General features: G+C 45.4%; 1 protein-coding gene across 2 annotated transcripts; it reads right to left on the reverse strand.

The window, feature by feature from the left end:
• Nucleotides 1–2041: 2041 nt before the first annotated feature.
• ANAPC5 (anaphase promoting complex subunit 5) lies at nt 2042–16697 on the reverse strand. Of its 2 annotated transcripts, XM_075434732.1 has the most exons (17): nt 16441–16697; nt 16232–16311; nt 15315–15424; nt 14731–14926; nt 13445–13511; nt 11613–11714; nt 10276–10466; nt 9257–9338; nt 8410–8499; nt 7288–7469; nt 6679–6814; nt 6367–6441; nt 5489–5610; nt 4235–4342; nt 3557–3704; nt 2787–2949; nt 2042–2385 (listed from the first exon to the last, which is right to left on the reverse strand). In XM_075434732.1, the coding sequence occupies exons 1-17, from the start codon at nt 16642–16644 to the stop codon at nt 2171–2173; spliced, it is 2271 nt and encodes a 756-aa protein (XP_075290847.1). In that variant the 5' UTR covers nt 16645–16697; the 3' UTR covers nt 2042–2170. The 2 variants fall into 2 exon arrangements, with proteins under 2 accessions (XP_075290847.1, XP_075290848.1); XM_075434733.1 differs by lacking the exons at nt 16232–16311; nt 16441–16697 and having other exon boundaries at nt 15319–15406.
• Nucleotides 16698–19735: the final 3038 nt, after the last annotated feature.

Consider the following 19735-nt stretch of genomic DNA (forward strand, 5'->3'; position numbering starts at 1 on the left):
GAGGGAGGGAGGGAGGGAGCGAGGGAGGGATGAAGGAGGGAGGGAGGGAGGCCCCGCTCCGCCCCGGGGAAGGGGAGGTTTCCCCCCGGGCAGCCGCATGCTGCCCGCCCACCCCCCCCAAGCCGTTTCTTGGGGTGAGATTTTTGTTGTTTTGTTTGGTTGGTTTGGTTTGATTTTATTTATTTATTATTATTATTATTTCTTTCCCTCTCCAGCCCCGCCTTACCTCCAGGTCCGGTCCCGCTTCGCGTCCCACCGGGACGGAGACTACAGCACCCGTCCCCCCACCCTTGGACGAACGCGGGATTCCCAGCGTGAGGTCGACTGGGTCCAGACCGGGTCACCTGCGCCAGCTCCCCGGGACCTCCGCTGAACCGTTGGCCAACGCTTCCGAAATCATCACCGAAAGCGGGTTTAGAAACCGGTTGTTTGGAAACGTCCCAGCGGCCACGGCCAGGCCGTCACCGCAGCTCCCGCTCGGCTCGCAGCTCTGCGGCGCCGGGACGGAGGTGACGCTGCCGCACGGGCACAGCCTTCAGCTCCCCGGCTGGCACCAGCCCTTTGTAAACATCTCCCTTGCGCTGTCCATGCTAATGATTTGGGTTTTCTCATCGAGCCCGTTCCCATCAAGCACCGTTCTGGTGCTGAGCTCACCTGCAGTTTTCCGAGCGACTCCTCTTTTCACGAAGCAGCAGCTTCAACCTTGAGCAGACACGAAAGCCGCAGCTGGCGCAAACGCTCTTCCTCATTTGGCTTTGAGACCCATTTGCGGGCACCGCCTGCGACGTTGTAGAGCTCCCTGGAGTACAGCTCTGCTTCCGCGCAAGGAGAAATGCTGCTGTTTTGACCGGGATCTTAAAAACCACCCTCGAAATCAGGTGTAGGCACTGACTGCAAAATGGCAGGTGCTCCAAGCACCTTGTGGACTGAGCTCCTTGGTGCTGGTCAGCGGAGGTCTGATGACGCAGTGGCGAGGGGGCAAGCCACCAACACCAGCACTCCCGCAGAGCTGGGTTACTCTTCGCTGTTAGAAGCATGGCCACTGTTTTAAAATCAAGGCACTGATTATCCACCAACAACACTGATTAACGAGACATGTCAACGAGCACTGGACAACCCTCATTTCAACCAGGTCTTAGAGCTTCCTTCTTCCCGCCTTACCCGGCAGGGCTCCAGCAGAGCCAGGTTTAGGTCTGCTCTTGCTTTCTCGCTGCTAACGACGCCAGAGTTCAGTCCGGCGCTTCCCAGCAGGGCCTCTCCGCGCGTTCACACCGACGCTGTTCTGCTCTCACATAGGCACAAGGTGAAAGGACTGGCACCCCCACCCCCACCCACAAAAGGTCGACGCTCACCGAAGCACCTGGGAATCCCACACTACACAGGACATTTTCTTCCGAAATGAGGATTTAATTGCTAGAAGTCGAGGGCAGCGTATCAGATACCGAGTTAGTCGTGATCTTCACTTCTTCCCGCATGAAACCAGAGCAGGTAAATCACAGGCAGCGCCTGCGGGAGGACACACGCAACAAAAACGTCTCAGCTGAGCTGGGGCTTTTGTTTCACGCTCTTTACTTTCCTCAGCCACTCTTTGCACAAGGACACGCGTAACAGCAGCACCGGGACTTTGCACCATTAGACCTCTCCAAACGAACCCTCGATTTTTCCCTTCTGCCAGCACCATCTGTTTCTGCCACGTGAACAGTGACTGTAGACAGGTATAACGCAAGGACATGTTTTAAATGAGACTCCCCGTTCTACACCACTTAAAATGAGCACGAAGGAGCTCTGCCTACATTTTCCACTATTTTTTGTACCCCAGCGTTCATAAAGCTGGCATCGACTCTGAAAATGTCACTACTAAGAACAGGAATTATTTCATCGTGACTGTGCTACTCCCCCCAGTGTGTTTATAATGCAGTCAAGAGCATCTTGTCTCTTTTTTTCCCCTATTCAATTCTTATATTTAATTTCAAGTACAGAATAAAAGCAAAATGGGTGGAAACCAATGTTTTCCCTTCAGTCATTACAAACAAAACACAAGTTTGTTCAATAGAAGACCATGATTTATTGGCAGTTCTTCTGAAAAGCAGATGATTGAATATAATAAAAAGACATTTGTAAAAAAAAAAAAACAAAACAGGAAAACAAACAAATCTCATCTTCCAGCGCATCACTTGAAGGCATTGATTAAGGGGACACCATGTGCCGGCAGCTCCTGGTGCAGCTGACGGAACAACATGGCACATTTGTTCCTTTCCTGGGTCCTGCCTAGGGTGTGGAACAGCCGGGCTTGGAAGTAGAGGACATCTCTGAGCTGCTCTTTGCAGTCCACCTTGGCAAAGTAAGTCTTGGCTTCGTTTAGATTCAAGATTGCAGATTCCAAAGCTGTGGAAAAGAGGGAGACAGTCACAGTTATGATAATATCACACTAAGAACTCCAAGCAATACAGCTCAATGCTAAGGAGCCCAATTATAAATTCCTCAGCTTTTCAAAACAATTTGTGTCTTAGCAACACGGCCCTTCACCGAGTTTCTGCTGTTCAGCCTTTGCTGCAAAATACGGGTGTGCAAGTATGCAGATCAACAAGATTCCATTACAAACACCGCATCGGCTGAGTAACTAATTCCAAATCAATTTTGCTATCCGGTAACTAGGTAGGACACTCTGCTGTATCCTTTAAACTTTTTTAGCAGCGATCGCGAAGCAGGACTCCAATCTACACACTGCTTTGCACTTCTCCACTTCTGAGCCCTGTTCCAGCGAGGAGAATTACCCTTCACGCTACCTTCAATCTTCTTTTGTGGAGTGTAGGAAGCTGCAGAAGCCACCTGACATTTAGCCACCAAGAACATGGCGCAGCCTTTGTCCAGGACAGCTCCGTGGGCCAGGACAGGTTCTATTGCCATGTGCAGAATGTTCAGGGCTTGCTCAGGGATGCCAAGGATCAGCTGAAAGAGAAATACTTGCTGGTCGGATACTGGAAGCCACTGGGAAGAGCAGCTTCTTCAGAGAAGACCAACATAAGCCAGACCTGTTTCTAATAACGCAATGCACTACAGGCAAGGATGTAAATTTTTTCCCCCACAATCTTCTTTTAAATCAGAACTTATTAGCAGAAATGAGCTATCAGCTGAAATCATCAGGCACGGCTTCTCCGCTGCAGTCAGTGCCGACAACCACATCTCTGCCAGCTCAGAATAAAGAATATAACTGAACTCCATTACAAGTATTATTTTTAATTCAAACACAGGCCAAACTGTGCTACTAGAAAGCCAAAACACTAGCAATAAAAGTAACAACTGAAGAAATGAAGGCAGGGCCAATTTATGCTTTCCTGCTTAATTATATGCAATGAACTACACATCCTGGTGATACACAGGAAACTCAACTTTCATTAACTTCCTCAAAAGATTTTACATTTAGAATATACTTCTTCAGAATCAATAATATGATTCCAACAAGGCTGTGTTCTTAAATTTCTCAGGAGTAAAAGCAGTATCCAGATCCTCAGAACAAACGTCGCCCTACGGCCCCATGGAAACAAATCCGACGTACCTGGGAGAAAGCCAAGTTGAGCACAGTCTCCGAAGCCAAGTACTGCAGACTGTATTCTCGAGAGAGGGCAAGCGCCTGCAGCAGGACAGGCAGCGCGATGGTATGGCATGACGACCTCCAGTAGAGCTCTGCCATCGACAGCAGCACGCTGACCAAACCAGGGGGGGAAGAATAACAAACATTTTCTTCTGATGAAAAACGTCCACTTATTTCCCAAACAATTACTCCATCCAGAATGGTACTGCTCTTATTAGGAATTACATTACTGCATATACAATAACTTCAGTTACACCCCCCTAAGAGGGGACACCACCGACATAGAAAAGATTAAAATAACACTGTAACTACTCTGCAGGTCGGCACAAAGGTACAACTGCACTCATACATTTCTATTTACTACTCGTTTTGGATGCAGCGTTTCCTTCTTCTGTAAGTCTTCACAGAACTCCAAAATAAGTTTACCACCATTTAGTTTACACCTTAAAGATGACTAGGTTTCGATTCCACAGTATTTTGAGGATTCCTCCATACCACAATTAAAAAATGAAGTTATTTTGTAATCTCCAAATCATAGTAGGTAATCTGCAGACTAGTGAAGTCTGAACACAGGCAAATCAAAATGGCTGACTCTGATCACTGCAAAGTGGCTTTAATACTCTGAAAATGAAACACTCTTACCTAATCACCATCTCGGTGTTCTTGATTTTCTGGCAGTGGATCAACAATTTCTGCAAAAGTTTGTGTGCCTCCGACATTTGATTTTGGGCTTTCAATACAATGGCTTTTCTGCCGTGGTAGAAAGAAAACATCGCTGATGGTATTTTTATATTTTCGGTATATTCCTCAGAACACAGTAAAACAGGTCTCTATTTTGTGACCTCTGTTACTTGTGACTGCAGAAAGGCACTCTGACAAAGTGTACGCACGCTACAGACACCGACAGGGGGAAAAACAGGTATCTCTGATTCCAGCTGGACAACTCACAGGCAGAAAGGATCACACTCATAAAACAGCTTTAGACAGAAAACAGGGACTGCCAAAAACAGCGGCAGAAGTGGGAGGGCATGCTAGCTAGAAAGCACAAGTCATTATTTGTAAGAAAAACAGGTATGAGGTAAAGCAGCTAAAACTGGCGTGAGCTAACAAAGATACAGAGCAACAGGAGAAAGCGCGAGAACAGGGAAATAAGAAACAAATACACAGCAGTAGTGGATGTGTACGAACGCCCTGAACCCAGACGCTGAGCAGAATATTTAAAGATCAGGGAAATCACACACGGTCCAACTCCAGAAGGACCAGCATCAGGTCCCACAGCTTGAATAGCGATCTTCCGGTTTACTGGCACTGGCTATGTTTGTAGGTGTTTTGCCTCATTGAATATCAACAAGAAATTGCTTTTAACAGTAAATTGGTTTTCATACTCGGCAAATAATAAGTTTTAACCCTACCTATTTCTAACATGTCATTCTCATTTAGAAACAAGAACCCATTAAGGTGAGAGGAAAATCACATTGGCCCACTTTGCAGATGTGGAAACCAGGACACAGCTGACGGCACTCAAGCTCAGACCAGCCCTGAGGACCCTAGCTATTCGACGTAAAATTCTGCTTCGCGCCTAGGTCCGAGTACAGTTACCATGGCAGATTCTGAAGAGGTATTTTGTGTTCTCACCACCGATCTACAGCTCTGGAATAACACCAGCTTCAGCGGTGCTGTTACAGTTCTTAAAATGTCCAGAGAAACAACGAGAAATTATTACCGCAGGACATACTTTAATGGAATACGCACTACAGGTTAGACAATGTGACCCTGATTAGTTCTGGAAAGGGAAGAAGATGTAAGCACACGCGACTACCAGCAATCACTTTGCTAAATTTTTCATTATCTTCCAGGGACACACCTGCCAGCGTAGGCAGATTCATGATTTCTTACCTGTACACACCTTCAATGCTATTCAGTGCTGTAATTCCTGCCACAAGAGAATCTGCTGTATGGTATCTGCCATCATTCACGGCTCTCTCAAACTGTATTTTCTGATCAAACAGCATCCAAAGCTAAACAAAGAACATCCATGAACAAGTTTTAGAGGTTGTGCCTGTTCATTTTCTAGGTAGAAAGTTAGAATTTACTTTTTATTTTCCCCTGTGGGTATTTATGTCTAGACACAGCTAACTCCACTGTCCCATTACTGGATTTACTGTCCTCAGCAGAAACGCTCAGGTCTGGATTAATGCCTCAATACCAAAGCTCACCTGTTTGACTGCATTTTAAGTAAAAATCTCTTTGAAATCGTTACTGATGCTTTGAAACAGCAGACTTGTTCTGCAGCAAAAAGAGAAGGACCACACTGTATTTAATGGAATCTTGAACACTTCAACGTAAATACTGTCTCAAAGACTCACGTGTTAGTGTGTTTCCCAGAGTCACATAAAACCCAGCCTATTCTCAGTTATTTCTCGATTGTAATTAAACAGAACTTTGAAGCTCCAAATCACTGCAGAGCATTTAATTCCTCTATGTCCTCATGAAGGAGAAGCAATTCCTCTGTCAATGACATTTCTATTTAAACAAACAGCTTTTTCTTAGGAGGCTACGGCGAGATAAATGTCTTGCCAGTCTTCAAAAAACAGAGGCATCTTTCTCATGCTTTTGTAGAAAAGTTTATGCCACCCGGCTTCCCGTGAGGTCATGAGGCAAGTGGAATTAGCAAACGTATAGCCCGAGGCATACAAAGAATTCAGATACAATGGAATTCTGATGCTATTGTATAACATTTGCATAATTTACAGGCTAAATTATAAATATTCTACCTGTGCGTGCTGACTGCTGGGAGGGAATCTTTCCTTTAGGTGCTTCAGTATTTCCGAAGCAGCTGCAAAGTATCCCTGAAACACAGAAACAGCACTCTGATTAACGCACGCTGGGGCAAGCACCACCCTCCTCGATTTCAACAGAACCTCCATGGAAAGAACTTGCCAAGCAAAACCGCTCCATTTTCTTCGCCCCCAATGCAGACACTAAGGGCAGAACAAAACACGAGCCAAGTCTCGCACTCTCTGTCAGTAACACCCACGCGTCACCTCACCCAAACGACATTTTGTGCAACTAGCCATAAAGCTCACCTGCTCTGCGTGTAGCTCAGCCAGGTGACACAACACGACGGCAAAGGACTCTGTGTTGTTCTGCTGAACGCCCACGTTCACAGCCTCCAGACTGTTCATGCTCAACAGTGTTTGAGCTTGTTGAAGTGCCACGGTGCTTGTGCAAGAAAAATATCTTTTAGCTCTCAAGCAACAAACAACAACCATTTATGGTCTTGTTATGACAACAGTCTACATTTTCTGGTAAGCCAGGGGCTTGGGGAAGAATGAAAACTTCTGAAAGAACAGCTATCCAGGAACTCTGGACTATGGAGGCACACCAAGTACTATGCACAGAAAGCTGCACACAGCCTAAGTACAGAGATGCTGAAAATGGGGGCACAGGAACAATTTATGCACTATTTGCCGCTACTAAATGGAAACTCAATCTCTCCTCCAGTATGAGTTTTAAAGGAACACAAGAGCATGGAAATAACTGCACTCAGCCTGTACTGAATCGAAGTCTGATTGCTTTATTTCAGTACCGTGGAGAGACACAGTCACTTGTTACACCTATGTAAACAACTCTAAATGCATTATGTGCTAACAAGTACAATGAGCTAATCCAAGAGTTCAAAAGAAATAAAATACCTGTAGCCATATAATCTCCAAATGGCAGTCTTCTGTGCTATACTAATATCAATAAGCTCTGACAAGCTGTGTTTCCAGTGCAACAGATCAGAATCTTTTAAGGCATCCATTAGTTTGCTGGCAGCCTTTCCTGCAAAAGCTCTTTGCTGAACCAAGGATTGTATTCCCAGGGAAGCAAGGTACTGGGAAGGAGAAAAAAAAAATACCAACAGCACTGAAAGACAATTGAGTACACGATGCATGCAAATTACACTGGAGCAAGAGTTCTAAAGTACGAAAAAATCCCAGAGAAAAAGATGTAATGTTATTCAGCAGAGACAAAGGAACACTGCTCCAGGCATTTCTTTAAATACCCACTTCTGCACACCCACACATATGTGAATGCCATTTTGTTAGATGTGAAAGGTAATTTCCACTCCCCCACACAGAAGTCTTAAAGAGGATGACAGGACTTGTACCTGGATTTCTCCAGTGATGAAACAGCTGTGAGAACAGCCTTCTCTCCCCTTCCCCACCAAGCAGCCATGTCTGCTCTCATCTCCCAACATCAGGAGTTTAGCTCCTTTTAGAACAATTCTCTTAAAGAGACTGCAGATCTTGGGGAAGACAGAACTAAACATTAACAGCCAACAGATTCAGGGCACAAAACTATCTAAGGGGAGGGCTGTCTTGTGAGATTGCACACCTGGGACAGAGCCATGCAAGCAAACTGGTGTTCAAAGCCCTGCCAGGGGCAGCAGCACCGAGTTTCAGGGAAGGGGGAGGCTTAAGAACCTCCCCCGAGCACCAGCGGATTGCTCTAGGGCCTAAGGCCAAAATGGTGCATGGGGCCAGGCTAGTAGCCACAGAGTTCTTCTGCCTGAAAAACAAACAAGTAAGAAGGAAAAACGGTGAGCCTTGCAATAATGCGCTGGCATTAAAGCAACTGAACTCTGCTTTGTTAATATGAAGTGTAAAAATAATAGACACAGCTAGATTTTGAAGCATTAAAATCGATTTGTTTAAATTCAGTTACTTATTTTGAACAGATCAGGCCCAAACTCCAAAAACCTATTATGCATGCTCCCCTCACCAGATGTGTTTGTCCTAGAATAAAGTTAACGATAAACGGAATGGACTTACTGGCAAACCAAAATGTAAGGATTTGTTTACGGAGTGCTCCAGCAGAACACAGCTGTCGAATATCTTCTGCTCCAAGATGTACAACCAGCTCTAGCAAGGAGAGAAAGTTAAAATCTCATTGCAAGTAGCTAATGGCTGCAGCACTTCTAACTTCTCTTACTTTTTGCACAGAATGCATGAAAATTCACTGGAAATACAAACCACTCTTCAGAACTAACACGATACTAAGGAAGCCTCTATTGGACGCTGCGCAGCAAAATATATCAGAAGTGCAGCTAGGGTGGGCGACTGGCGTGACAGCGGTCAGCGCTGGAGGTTCAGAGTAATGCACAGACACCCCATTAGACAGGTAACTCTGCAAAGCAGTAGCGCAGGAGCTTGATACCACTGATGCCAATTCATTATACCAATAACATTAATCCCAGAACAAAACACAGAGGAATTCAAGTCCTTCCCTCCTCCTTTTTGTTTGCTCAGAAGAAGGCTGCTTACTCTTTGAGAATCCAGGAACCAGTAAGGAGGAAGTTTATGAAATACTTTATCTGTTTAAAATATGTAAGACCAAACTTCAAGCTTTGTGCTGAGATCTTTGTACTCCGGGATCGCAACTCCTGTTTAAGTCAGCAATCCTGATGTGCCACAAAACCATCCCACGATCTCCCTACAGTTTGTTGCTCCGGGTGACCCATCTGCCAGAGGCAACGTCACCCACTGCTGGACAGTTGTATTTCAATTACAAGAATCTCATCAGATGCATCAGTAATAGTTCTGCAACAGTTCGCTGAGCAAAGGCTGGGCTAACAGAGACAAAGGTGACTTCACCTCCATTTCAACACAGCCATCTTACCAGGCAGTGCTGCAGGCAAACATGGTCGTTGGACTCCTGTGCAATTCGGATGGCTTCCTGAAGGGCAAGTTCAGCCTGTTGGCTATCAGCAAACAAACGGGAGAACGTATGAGTATTCCCACCATGCTTAAAATACAGCATTATGATACAGAGGAATATTCATCTAAATTATACACATCGCACTCAGAAGATAACTCCGGTTGTTGATAAAGCCTGTATTTTCCTCCTAGCACTTCAGCAATATATTCTAGTCTTGAGGATAATAAGCAAGACAACATCTGCAAGCCACTACAGAAATGCAACTGTAACCCCTAAGCAGGCTTTCAAACCCTGTAGATGCCAATGTGCCAAGTTATTCTTTGAACAGGGGCAATGTTAAGAATCTGCCTGTGTAGAAAAAGTTGTTGCTCTCCATTTTGCAGATGTCCTTCCCATCTCCAGTCCTTTTACATGATGCATCCAGGCAGCAGTCAATAAATGAAAACCATACAGGGAGATGGGTAAGCCAGCTTTATCAATAAAATAACACCCAGCCCTATGGCATTTTAAAATTAAAAAAGCTCAGATGGCCTTTTTTTTTTTTTTTAAATTACTCTTTTTCCAGATCATCAGCTCTATGTTGATTTGAATGTTAACAGAAAACCAACCACACTTTCTTGAGAAAACTGAAAATAGGGATCCATGTCCACTGACCTTTCTGAGGTCATGGAAACGTACCAATTGAGAACTTAAATACCTAGGGAGCAGTTGCAGCCGGACACAGACAAATGTCAGCTCTTACCATGCTGTAGATGGCTCAGTTATTATGGAAACCAAATAAATGTCAAAACAAAAACAAACCAAAACAAATCAAGATTCCAAGAAAATTGCAACCCAACCCAACTACAGATGTTATCAAATTTGAGAAAGTCCCTTCTTCTCCTGAACAGATTTTCGTGACGAACAAAAGGTCTCTCTATCAGCACTCGCGAGATGCAACGAGATGAATTTTAGTTGTGTAGTACAATATATTAACTTACTAGTGGCCAAACCGACAGTGCAGTGCAGCCAGGTTCAGAGCAGCATATCTCAGACTCCGACCGTAACCTTCATCCCCATTGCTTTTGCTTTCTGCTCCAGTGAGAATTAAACGGTCAAAATAATGAAGGAGGCTGTGCGTTGAGCTGAAGACATCTTGCACCCTGAGACTATTTAAGTAGCTTAAATAATGCTAAAAATTGAAACAAAATCAGCTTTAACCATACAGTACTATTAAAACAAAGGGTTTTTTAGTAATTACTATGTATCATCTTACCGAGAAATGTTGCCTAACAAGTGCAACTATGAAATACTGTATGGCCAGGAAAGCACTCGATCAGAAGTTGCAGCGATACTGATACCACCTGTGCAGAATTTCTCTAAATCCTGGATAAAATTGGTTGCTTTACCTAACAGGATCTTCCAATTGGTGTCCCACAGGCCAAGATCCGGCCATCAGAATTATCCCACCCTGTATTTGCGTGCTAAGGGACAGTGGGAATGGAGGCATGGCTCCCACTGCGTCTGCACTCAGGAAGATACTCAGCAGCATGAGCATGGCTTCCAACTGCCGTGCAGATAGAAGGCAGATGCTAAAGCTATGTATTTTCTTCTTGGCATTGAGACCCGGGCAGGACAACCCTATATGTCAGACAAATGGAACACTGGGTGGGACGTCTGGAGCTGCAAAGTCCAGTCCCTGCCACGGCAGCCCTTTCAAGGATACGTCCTCAACTGGGAGAGAGGAAAATCCTGTCTGGCTCAGCCCAGGGCTGCTGGGAAGAAGAGCTAGAAAGTAAGGCAGGAAAGAGTTGACTGGGAACTCATGGAACTTGCTCAAGAGTAAGTTGTCTAGGAAGAAGGCAAATGCTCGCAGCACTGGTCTGGAACCAAGTCTCAATGTGAGTTGTCCACTGCTTTCAGTATAAACTGCTATTAAGCACCAGAAGTAAAATGAACATCAGTAAGCAAAATCAACAGATATTGCACGTAATACTGATTTTTAAACTATGGGAGTATGAGGCCTGAAATTTTTTAGGAAAACGTGTGTAAAAAGCAATACATTTTAGTTCAACAAGAATGCACTCACATAGTACCAGCAAAATTAAAAGGATTATGTCTGTGCATAAAGCTAGACATGTGATGAAGTACTTAGCTTAATTAAGGTTTCCGTACTTTCAGGAGTTTCAGTCCGAATTACTAAACATTTACACGCAAGTTGCTCACATTTTTATCATCTGCATATATTTCAATACAAAACAAATTACTCCCAAATAATCCCATCTTAGAGAAAAGAAATCCCTTTACGACCATTTTGGATAAAGAAAAAGACACTTACTGCTTCGGCAAAGTCTGGATTAAATTTTAACAAGTTGTTCAATTCCTTTTGTAAAGATGCTGGAGTAAGTGCCTTTGTTTCATCGTTCTTTAATAAAGAAGCCTGGAATAAAAATTGAAAAGTAAGATAAGTAACTCAAACTGGAGGGTTACAATGATATTTTGATACACGCTTGTCAGTTATCTGCTTGGAGAGAACATTAAAGAAGATTTTGTAACAGCTCTGTCTACTATGATGCTGAAACGTCAGTGGCAGTTTTATTCTACGCTATATTACAGCATTCACTTTCCAGAGATCAGAGAGACCAAGGAAAATAAAAGCTTATTCAAAGGACTGTTTAAAGGTACTTAAAGAATTCTGTTTAAGTTTCTCTTTGAAGAACTAATACAATGGCTCGCTCACTGGAATTACACATATCTCCTCACAAAAAAAAAACCAAACAGGGAACTAAATAAATCCATAGCTTGCTTTGGCAACTAGATCAATTAATTAAAAATTACAATAATCTAGTTGCTACAATAAGTGTTACTAAATGCTGAATAATAAAAAGACTTCAAATTTCATAACTCTCCTAAACATTCCAATTCCTCCATAATACTCTAAACAGGAGGACAAAAAACCAATTACACACACCGGTAACAGATGCTCTACATAAAATCACACCAGCCGAAACCCACAGTACAACAGAACGGCACTGCAGTTAAAATCCACACCTCACAGTATCACTGCATCTGTCTCGTCCTCTCATTCAACCCTATTTCTAACTCCACTCCCAGAAAAGGGGCCCCCTGTTCCGTACGCAAGTGTTTCTGGAGACAAGAGGAGGTGGATCACAGGGGTCTGCGTGCCTGTGCTGCCAGCAATGGGAGCAGGGACCACAGGTCAGAGAGGCCCCTGTGTCCGTGGTGCCAGCAACTGGAGCAAGTGAGAGCATCAGTGGGTGACCACTGGTGAACGTCAAGCCGGACTGGGCAGAAAGTGGGATAAGCAGCTTGAGAGCCAAGCCGTAAGACTGGGCCAGGTATGTTTCTCTGAACGAGACAACTGGAGGAAGTCCAGGCCAACCAGGAGGTCCCAAGCCAACCCACAGAAAGACTAGGGCCTTTAGGTCAGCTGAGAGACGCACTTGTATGCATGTCATGTCTTTCTGCTGGAGGCCACTGGAGACAAGACAATCCGTGGGCCAGTTACTCGATAAACTGAGCGTAGAAGCCCCGTTACTGGTGGAATCGAGAGAGACAGCATGCAAAAGCATACATGTGTATATGTATTTCACACTAACAGACCTTCATCCTCATCAGCCAGAGAGGGGAACAGGGTATCAGACAGCATGCTCAGCCCCACCACTGGCTGCACTGGGGGTCACGGAGTTGCAGGAGCCTGGTCGCAGTCAGGCTACTGGGTTCAACAACCCTTAACAGTAAAGATCGTAATGGGGCCCAGAATTTACTTTGACCTTTTAAAATGTATATGAAACATCACGTATTATAGGTATTTTGGGTTTTTAGCAAGCTATTGTAAGCATGCAGCACATTTACTGACATTTCTGCCCATGTGTATTTCTGCTCCATTTTGTATTTACCAGCTGGAACAATCAACAAAACCGCACATTTAGCAGACACCAAAGTGACCTCAGAATCAAACATCATCATACAGTGTACATGCCTAGATAAAACACTTTTAGCCCCAAGTGCTCATACTGAGTGACTACATGCAAGATATCAACAAAACTTTAAGAGATCTAAGAAAACATCATGTCTGACACTGGATAAAATTGAAAGTAAAATTGATGTTACAGATCATTTAATCAATTTTATTCAGAATTAACATACCTGCTGAGAAAGAAAATACTCTGCCTGTTTCTGAGAAAGGGGCCCACTGCAAGATACCTCTTCTTCCCTGATAAAAAGCACTCTGGTTAGAAAGAATGGCAATGAAATAGGATACAAGGAAATACATTTTACCAGACACTCCACACTTTTGCTTTCTAAAGTTTTCTGAGATATTAGAGCTCAACAGCATGAAAGGAAACTAAAAGGAGAAAACTTAATAAGGAATAAGATCTACTACATCAAAATTAGCAATCCAAAAATTTCACACAGTTTAGCTGTAATTATCAACCTGCACAGACCGTGGTCAATATGAATGTTACCCTAAATACACGTGAAAACACGAAGAAAAACAGTAGACAGAAAGATCTGGGGCTGACATATTCAAATAGCTTTGCTCTGGTTTTCCTTTTTTCTGAAGGCAGTCACAATGAAATCAACTGGCACTTTGGCCACACACATCGCTCCAGCAAAGAGCTGCTCTGCAAGAGCAGACAGAAGTGTATTCCATGAAGAGACACCATCTCCGGCATACAGCCAGGCTCCAAAAGCTGTTGACTGACTCATGCTGTAGCAGAGCATCCACAAGCACAAGACAGTTTAGAAAGTATATTTTAAATATATGGATACACAAAATGCTTTTGGGATTATCCTTACAGTGGAGCATGTCTTTAGCAGGTGAAAAGTCTCAATACTTGCTTCTCATTTTTGCTGTAAATAAACTGAGTTCTTTTATTTGGAGATGGGTGAAAAGAGAAACCAAAACCATTAAGCTTAACTTTTCCTTCGTGAGCAATCTTTCCTTGCTGGAAGCAAAAGTGACCTCTCCAACAGCTTTAGCACATCACACACCAGCACCCCCAGAAAAGTCGCTCAGCAGCGGGCTGCACGGAGGGAACCGCGGGCAGCACCTGGCCTGCAGCTTGCGATTCCCCGAGCGAGCACGAGAACGGGGTACCGCCATCTTCTGCGACACCGAGCAGAGCTGCTGCCATGCACGAGCGTTACCGCACGGTGGCACCGAGGAAAGGGAGCGGCCGCCAGCTCTGCCAGCGCGCAGGAGGCTTTAAACAAACCTACGGGATTAGGGTACATTGCATCCCAATACCGCAGCTGAAGACGTTAGGGACAGGACACGCACTGGGCCTAGGTGAGCATTGGTGGAGTTCGGAAGGTTTAACAGGAACAGCACCTTGAGCTGGGCAAAACTTACAGACGTGTACAGAGGTAATCTGAAACAAGACTAATTCTCTCAAGAAGTAGGAAAGTCTTTAATATTAATATATCACCTTAAAGGTACATCAAGTTCTTCTTTCTCCATTTTCCCCTCCAGTTCCTCTGCATTCGTCAGTTCCATATCATTCTCATCAGTTCCATTTTTCTTCTCCTCGTTTTGAAAGTACTGCTGAAGTGCAGTGTAAAGTTTATAGACCTGACTAAAAGAAAGCTTATTGTATGCCAAGATCATATGGCGCAGAAACAGACCTGCAAAGGAGAACATCTGTTACGACAACTGTTGCAAGATTGCTGTTTCAGAGAGGAGACTAGAAATCATAATAGCCAGAAGCTGAAATTGCGTTATTTTTAAATGCCTCATCTCAGCCTACCAACTGATCAAACTCAGTTCTGCAGGGTGTAAATCTGGCATTAATTTAGTGGCAAATCTCACAAACTACCTGATCACAGAAAAATTGTTAAGACCAGTAAGAACTGCATAATACACAAGATTATTCGTTAATATGAAACGACCAAGCAAAAGAAAAAACATATTATGCGATCTTCACTCCTCCCCAAAAAGAAAAACAAGCTGTATCCCAAGTGAATTACATCAATACTAGATATCAAATATACCTTATGGATAGTAATTAGTTACCTACTACACTTGTTTTATGAACTTCTGGCTCTGTCCCTGTAAATGAATCTGAAAGGTCATCAAAAAATTGTTCCATATCTTTCAGTTCTCCCTCTGCCATAAGTTTTAACCTAAACAGGGAAAGAAAACCACATTTTTTTAGGGTATTAATATTATGCATCAAATAAAATATTCTTTTTCAGGTATAGATCAGTAAACACAAACAGAACCAAGCAGTAGCTCATTTATTATGCCCGGAAGGTTTTTATACTCATGAGCCAAATCAAAACATATTAAATATTAACAATAAGCCACATAATAAACAGGTTTGGGGGGTTTGTAACCAGTTCTTTTAATAAATAGAACATTTAGAAAAGACTGTCATTCTTCTAACGAAACAATTAGGAACCCAAAACGGACTGATCTTTAAGACCACCGCCGCTCAGTGAGTTCGCCAATGTCAAAACAGATCTTCCGTGTCACAGAAACTTTAAAACAGGCGGCCTCGATGCCTGGTTTGTGTGCCCGTCAGAGCTTACGAGAACTCAGAAAACCGCAGAAGGACATCCTTGTTCCAGATGTATGACTTTTTTAACCACATATTTACACATTTCAGAGCGCTGCTTCACAGATATCGGATACGGACAGTGCGGAGCATGCGTGTAACGGCTTTATCATCTCTCACGAGATGACTGCTTGTAGCGGCAGCGTTTTCACGTCCCCAACACAAAACACAGAAACAAGAGGAGAGGGATTAACCGACCACCACAAGCAGCTCCTCGGCCGCCGGCAGCAGGGAAGCCCAGCTCTCCTCGGGCCGCCCTCCCTGCCTGCCCCCGCGCCCGGCCCGCAGCCCGGCTCCCTTCGGGCCGCCCCGCCCCGGCCCCCCGGCCCCGCTTCCAGGCTTTCCTGAGGGGAGGCGCGGCCCCGGCGCCCACCTGATGTGCACGGAGCTGGCCAGGTGCGGGCAGGACTCCTCGATGGCCTTGCGCAGTCGCGACAGCGGCATGTCAGGGCCCTGGGGGGGGAGGAGAGCGACATGTCGCGACAGGCCACAAGGCAAAGCGGCCCCTCAGGGTCACCCTCCCTCCCTCCCTCCCTCCCTCCCTCCCTCCGCCTGAGGGCCAGGCCCGGGCCCGTCCCCGACCTGCAGCAGCGGCAGCAGCAGCCGGTTGAGCCGCCGGCGCTCCAGCAGGCCGAGCTGCGCGCCGGCGCGGCCCAGCTCGCTCAGGAGCACCAGCAGCGCCATCTTGTAAGGGGTGACCCAGTCCTTGATGCCGAAGACGTTGGCGTGCACCACGCCGTTCGTCATCATCGGGTTGAAGTACAGGCTCTCGTGGACGCTCGCCATGGCGGCAACCAGGCCGCCCGCCCCATCGCCCGGGAAACCGGGCTCGCCCGCCCGCCCGCCGGCCGGCCAATCGTCGCCGCTGCCGTCATCACGCGGGCCGCGCCGCGGCCAATCAGAGGCGGAGCTGTGCGCCGCCACCGCGGGGTCGGCTGGCGGCCCGAGCTGTGGGGAGACGTTCCGGGGAGAGGCCGGGCCGCTGTATGGCGACGGGGCGGCTCCGAGCTCTCCGGCGAGCCGCGGCCAGCGCCCGCGTGGGTTGGCCACAGCCCGTCTCATCGCCCCCAGGCCAGAGGCTGGCGTCGCCCCATGGACGCGGGCCTCCACGGCCCCACGTGCCCCAGCGAGGAGAGCCATGCCTGTGGCATGGCGGCCGTCACGGGGGAGGACCTGGAGGGGACTCCCGAGGCCGTGCGGCGAGGCTGCTGATAATAATATATCATTATTTTCCCAATAATTTCTTAAAGTGCTTCATTAGGGTGTCACATTCCCAAAGAAAACACTCCAGTTTGGATAATAGCTCTCATTTTTGTAAGCGAGAGCAGAACACAGCTCAATGTTCTCACGCGTCCGCACGTCCGCGGGGATTTCGGTTGCCTTGCTCCCGATTCACGCCTGGGGGTGGCGAGAGGAGGAGGAGGCAAATCAAGCGTGGAGCGATTTTCCAGAATACATTTACATCTAAGAAACTTAGCGGCGTAGTTAGTTGTTGCTGGCATAATTACTGACAGCTTCCCAGACCTCAACAAACTAAATACTCGCTGAAGGATATCTGAAAATAAAACCCAGGGAGGAACTACAGCTGTTCTGTTAGGAAGGTCAATTTACTGACATTTTGGGAAAATGAAAATCTGACGGCTCGGGCGGAAGCGCTGGGATGGCGCAGGGGTTGGCAGGGCGGGGTGGGAGATGAGGTAAAGCCAGCGCGGGCGGAACTTGGAGGGAAAAGGAAATGACACGCATCTGGTTCTGAGGTTTCCGCGCCCCGCTCGCGGGCCAGCGCGCCAGCTCTGCTGACAGTCCGCCAGCCTCTGCTACCGAGAGCGTCCAGACTCTCCTCCTTAACGCTTAAATAAACTCGCACGCCTAAAAAAACAGCCCTCTGAGTAAGCAGCAAGAGATTTATCTTGGTCATATTAAATTCAAGATTAGGTCATGCAATGGAGAAAGTCATCTTTTATCTCACCTGAAATAGGCTGAAGCCCCGGAGCGATGTGCCTGAGCTCGTACGGCACAAAGCAGCCAGTGTCTGGGTTGGGGGATGTGTAGCGCGGCGCTGAATCGGTTGAACCAAGGCTCTGTAATCTGGAAACTTTCTCGAAAGGGAATTCCAAAGTATGTGGTATAAAAAGTGAATACCGTAACAATTCTTTCCACAGGTATTAATACCCAATCTGAAATTCCCAAATAGAGCCCAGAGATTAACTTTTTTTTTTTAACTTTATTGTAAAATTTTGCAAATTTCTACATTAAAAAGAAATTAATATTCCCCGTAAGAATCAATTCTCTACCTCATTCTCTCATGACGTGTAAAGCCTTGGGGGATTACCGAGCTGCAGCGAGTCAGCATCACTCGTTATTTCGTGTCAGAAGTAAACAGGACACGTAGCATTAATAGATTTAAATCTTTTAATGCTTCTTTAGCACAATTCTGAAGGCTCAGTGAGGGCAAGGCTTTTATTTATAGAACCTCTGCAAACGCTGCTTTTCGGGTGAAGTTCCTCGTCCAAAACGAATCTGCGCAGTCACAATTTAGAGACGCGAATGCATTAGAAGTGATCTCACATCACATGTCGGGAACGTGATTTGAGATCTGCCCAAATGAAGGCAGGAGCGGCTGCTGCAGCTGCCAGCACAGTCACCAGCTCTCAGCTCTGCCGGGCCCACGTTGCTCCCTGAAACATCTGTGTTTGGGAGGGTTTCTCGTGGGCAAGTCCTCCACAGAGCTAAAGGAAACATTTCAGGTTTCGCTCGGTTCGGCTCAATTTGTGGGACAGGACTTTTACCGCTTACAGCGACTGCATGAGGTGCTCTCATGTCTCAACGTAAGATTATTTTTAAAAAATCCGCTTATAATCTGGTTCTTCAGGGATGACTCTCTAAATTGACAGCACCTAGGCGACATAGAAGTTTTTAAAAAACAAACTGTACTGGTATTTCTTAAGGTGTCTTAAAGCAATCTCAGGCGTGAGAAATGTGGGAAACGTGCCATTGCTTGTTCCAGCATTGCATTCATAAGGCTTTTCTACTACCTTTTTAGTTGCTTCTACTAAAATTAACTATTATAATTTTAATTAACTATTAACTTAATTCACTAAATAAAAGCTATTGTTGCAAAAAAAAAACCCCATAAAACTAACATGACATTTTTTATTAAATCGTGTGGAACAGTCCGTAGCGTATCAAAATCCTGCCGAGGAGCCTAAGCGTTTCCGAAAGGCAACGACCGGATTGGGAATTCAGGTGGGGTGTCAGCGCAAACCCCGAAGCTGCACCGCGCGAAGCATCTGCGTGTGGCGCTGAGCCTGCCGAGGCTGCGCCCATTCTCGTGGCAAATACAGACCGGGGTTGGGTGTTTTTTTTTTTGACTCAGTTCTTGCATCTCGCTCCAAAAATAGATCCAGCCTGCAGAAACTGTTCAAGATTGCACGCAAGCTTTTGTACAGGTAAATGTGATTTGTGGTCAACATTTGCTTATTTTCAAGCCACTTTTGTCCGTTCCTCATCTTGGCAAAGGCCTCCTTCGCTCTTGGCCCCGTGCGGTCTTACGTAAAGCTTTCCTGAAGACTTGGTCAGGTTTGTATCATTGGGTTTTTCTTAATGCAATCTCCTGGGTAAAAGCTTTCAGTTCTTACAGCCTACGATTATAGTTTTTTTTTAATGTATCCCATTCACAGCATAGAGAAAATAATAATGGCATTGAAAAGCTAGCCGAAAGCAGAATTTTAAATAAAAACCTTTCTTTCCTATTATTTAATAGATTCTATTTTTACATTATTTATTTTAAATTATTTATTTTAGATTATTTATTTTAAATTATTTATTTTATTACTTTACCATCACCAGCGCTTTTTGGCCTTTTGCCCGCAGCACC

Source organism: Opisthocomus hoazin, chromosome 13 (genome assembly GCF_030867145.1).
Source record: "Opisthocomus hoazin isolate bOpiHoa1 chromosome 13, bOpiHoa1.hap1, whole genome shotgun sequence".
In the NCBI taxonomy this organism is placed as follows: domain Eukaryota; kingdom Metazoa; phylum Chordata; class Aves; order Opisthocomiformes; family Opisthocomidae; genus Opisthocomus; species Opisthocomus hoazin.

Excerpts from the sequence above, each read along its gene's own strand:
- ANAPC5 (XM_075434732.1), bottom strand. The coding sequence starts at position 16,644 with ATGGCGAGCGTCCACGAGAGCCTGTACTTCAACCCGATGATGACGAAC. Across the intron at positions 15,425-16,231 it reads GCCAGCTCCGTGCACATCAG|GTTAAAACTTATGGCAGAGG; the intron begins GTGGGCGCCGGG and ends TTCCCTGTTTAG. Across the intron at positions 11,715-13,444 it reads AGTATTTTCTTTCTCAGCAG|GCTTCTTTATTAAAGAACGA; the intron begins GTATGTTAATTC and ends TTTTTATTCCAG.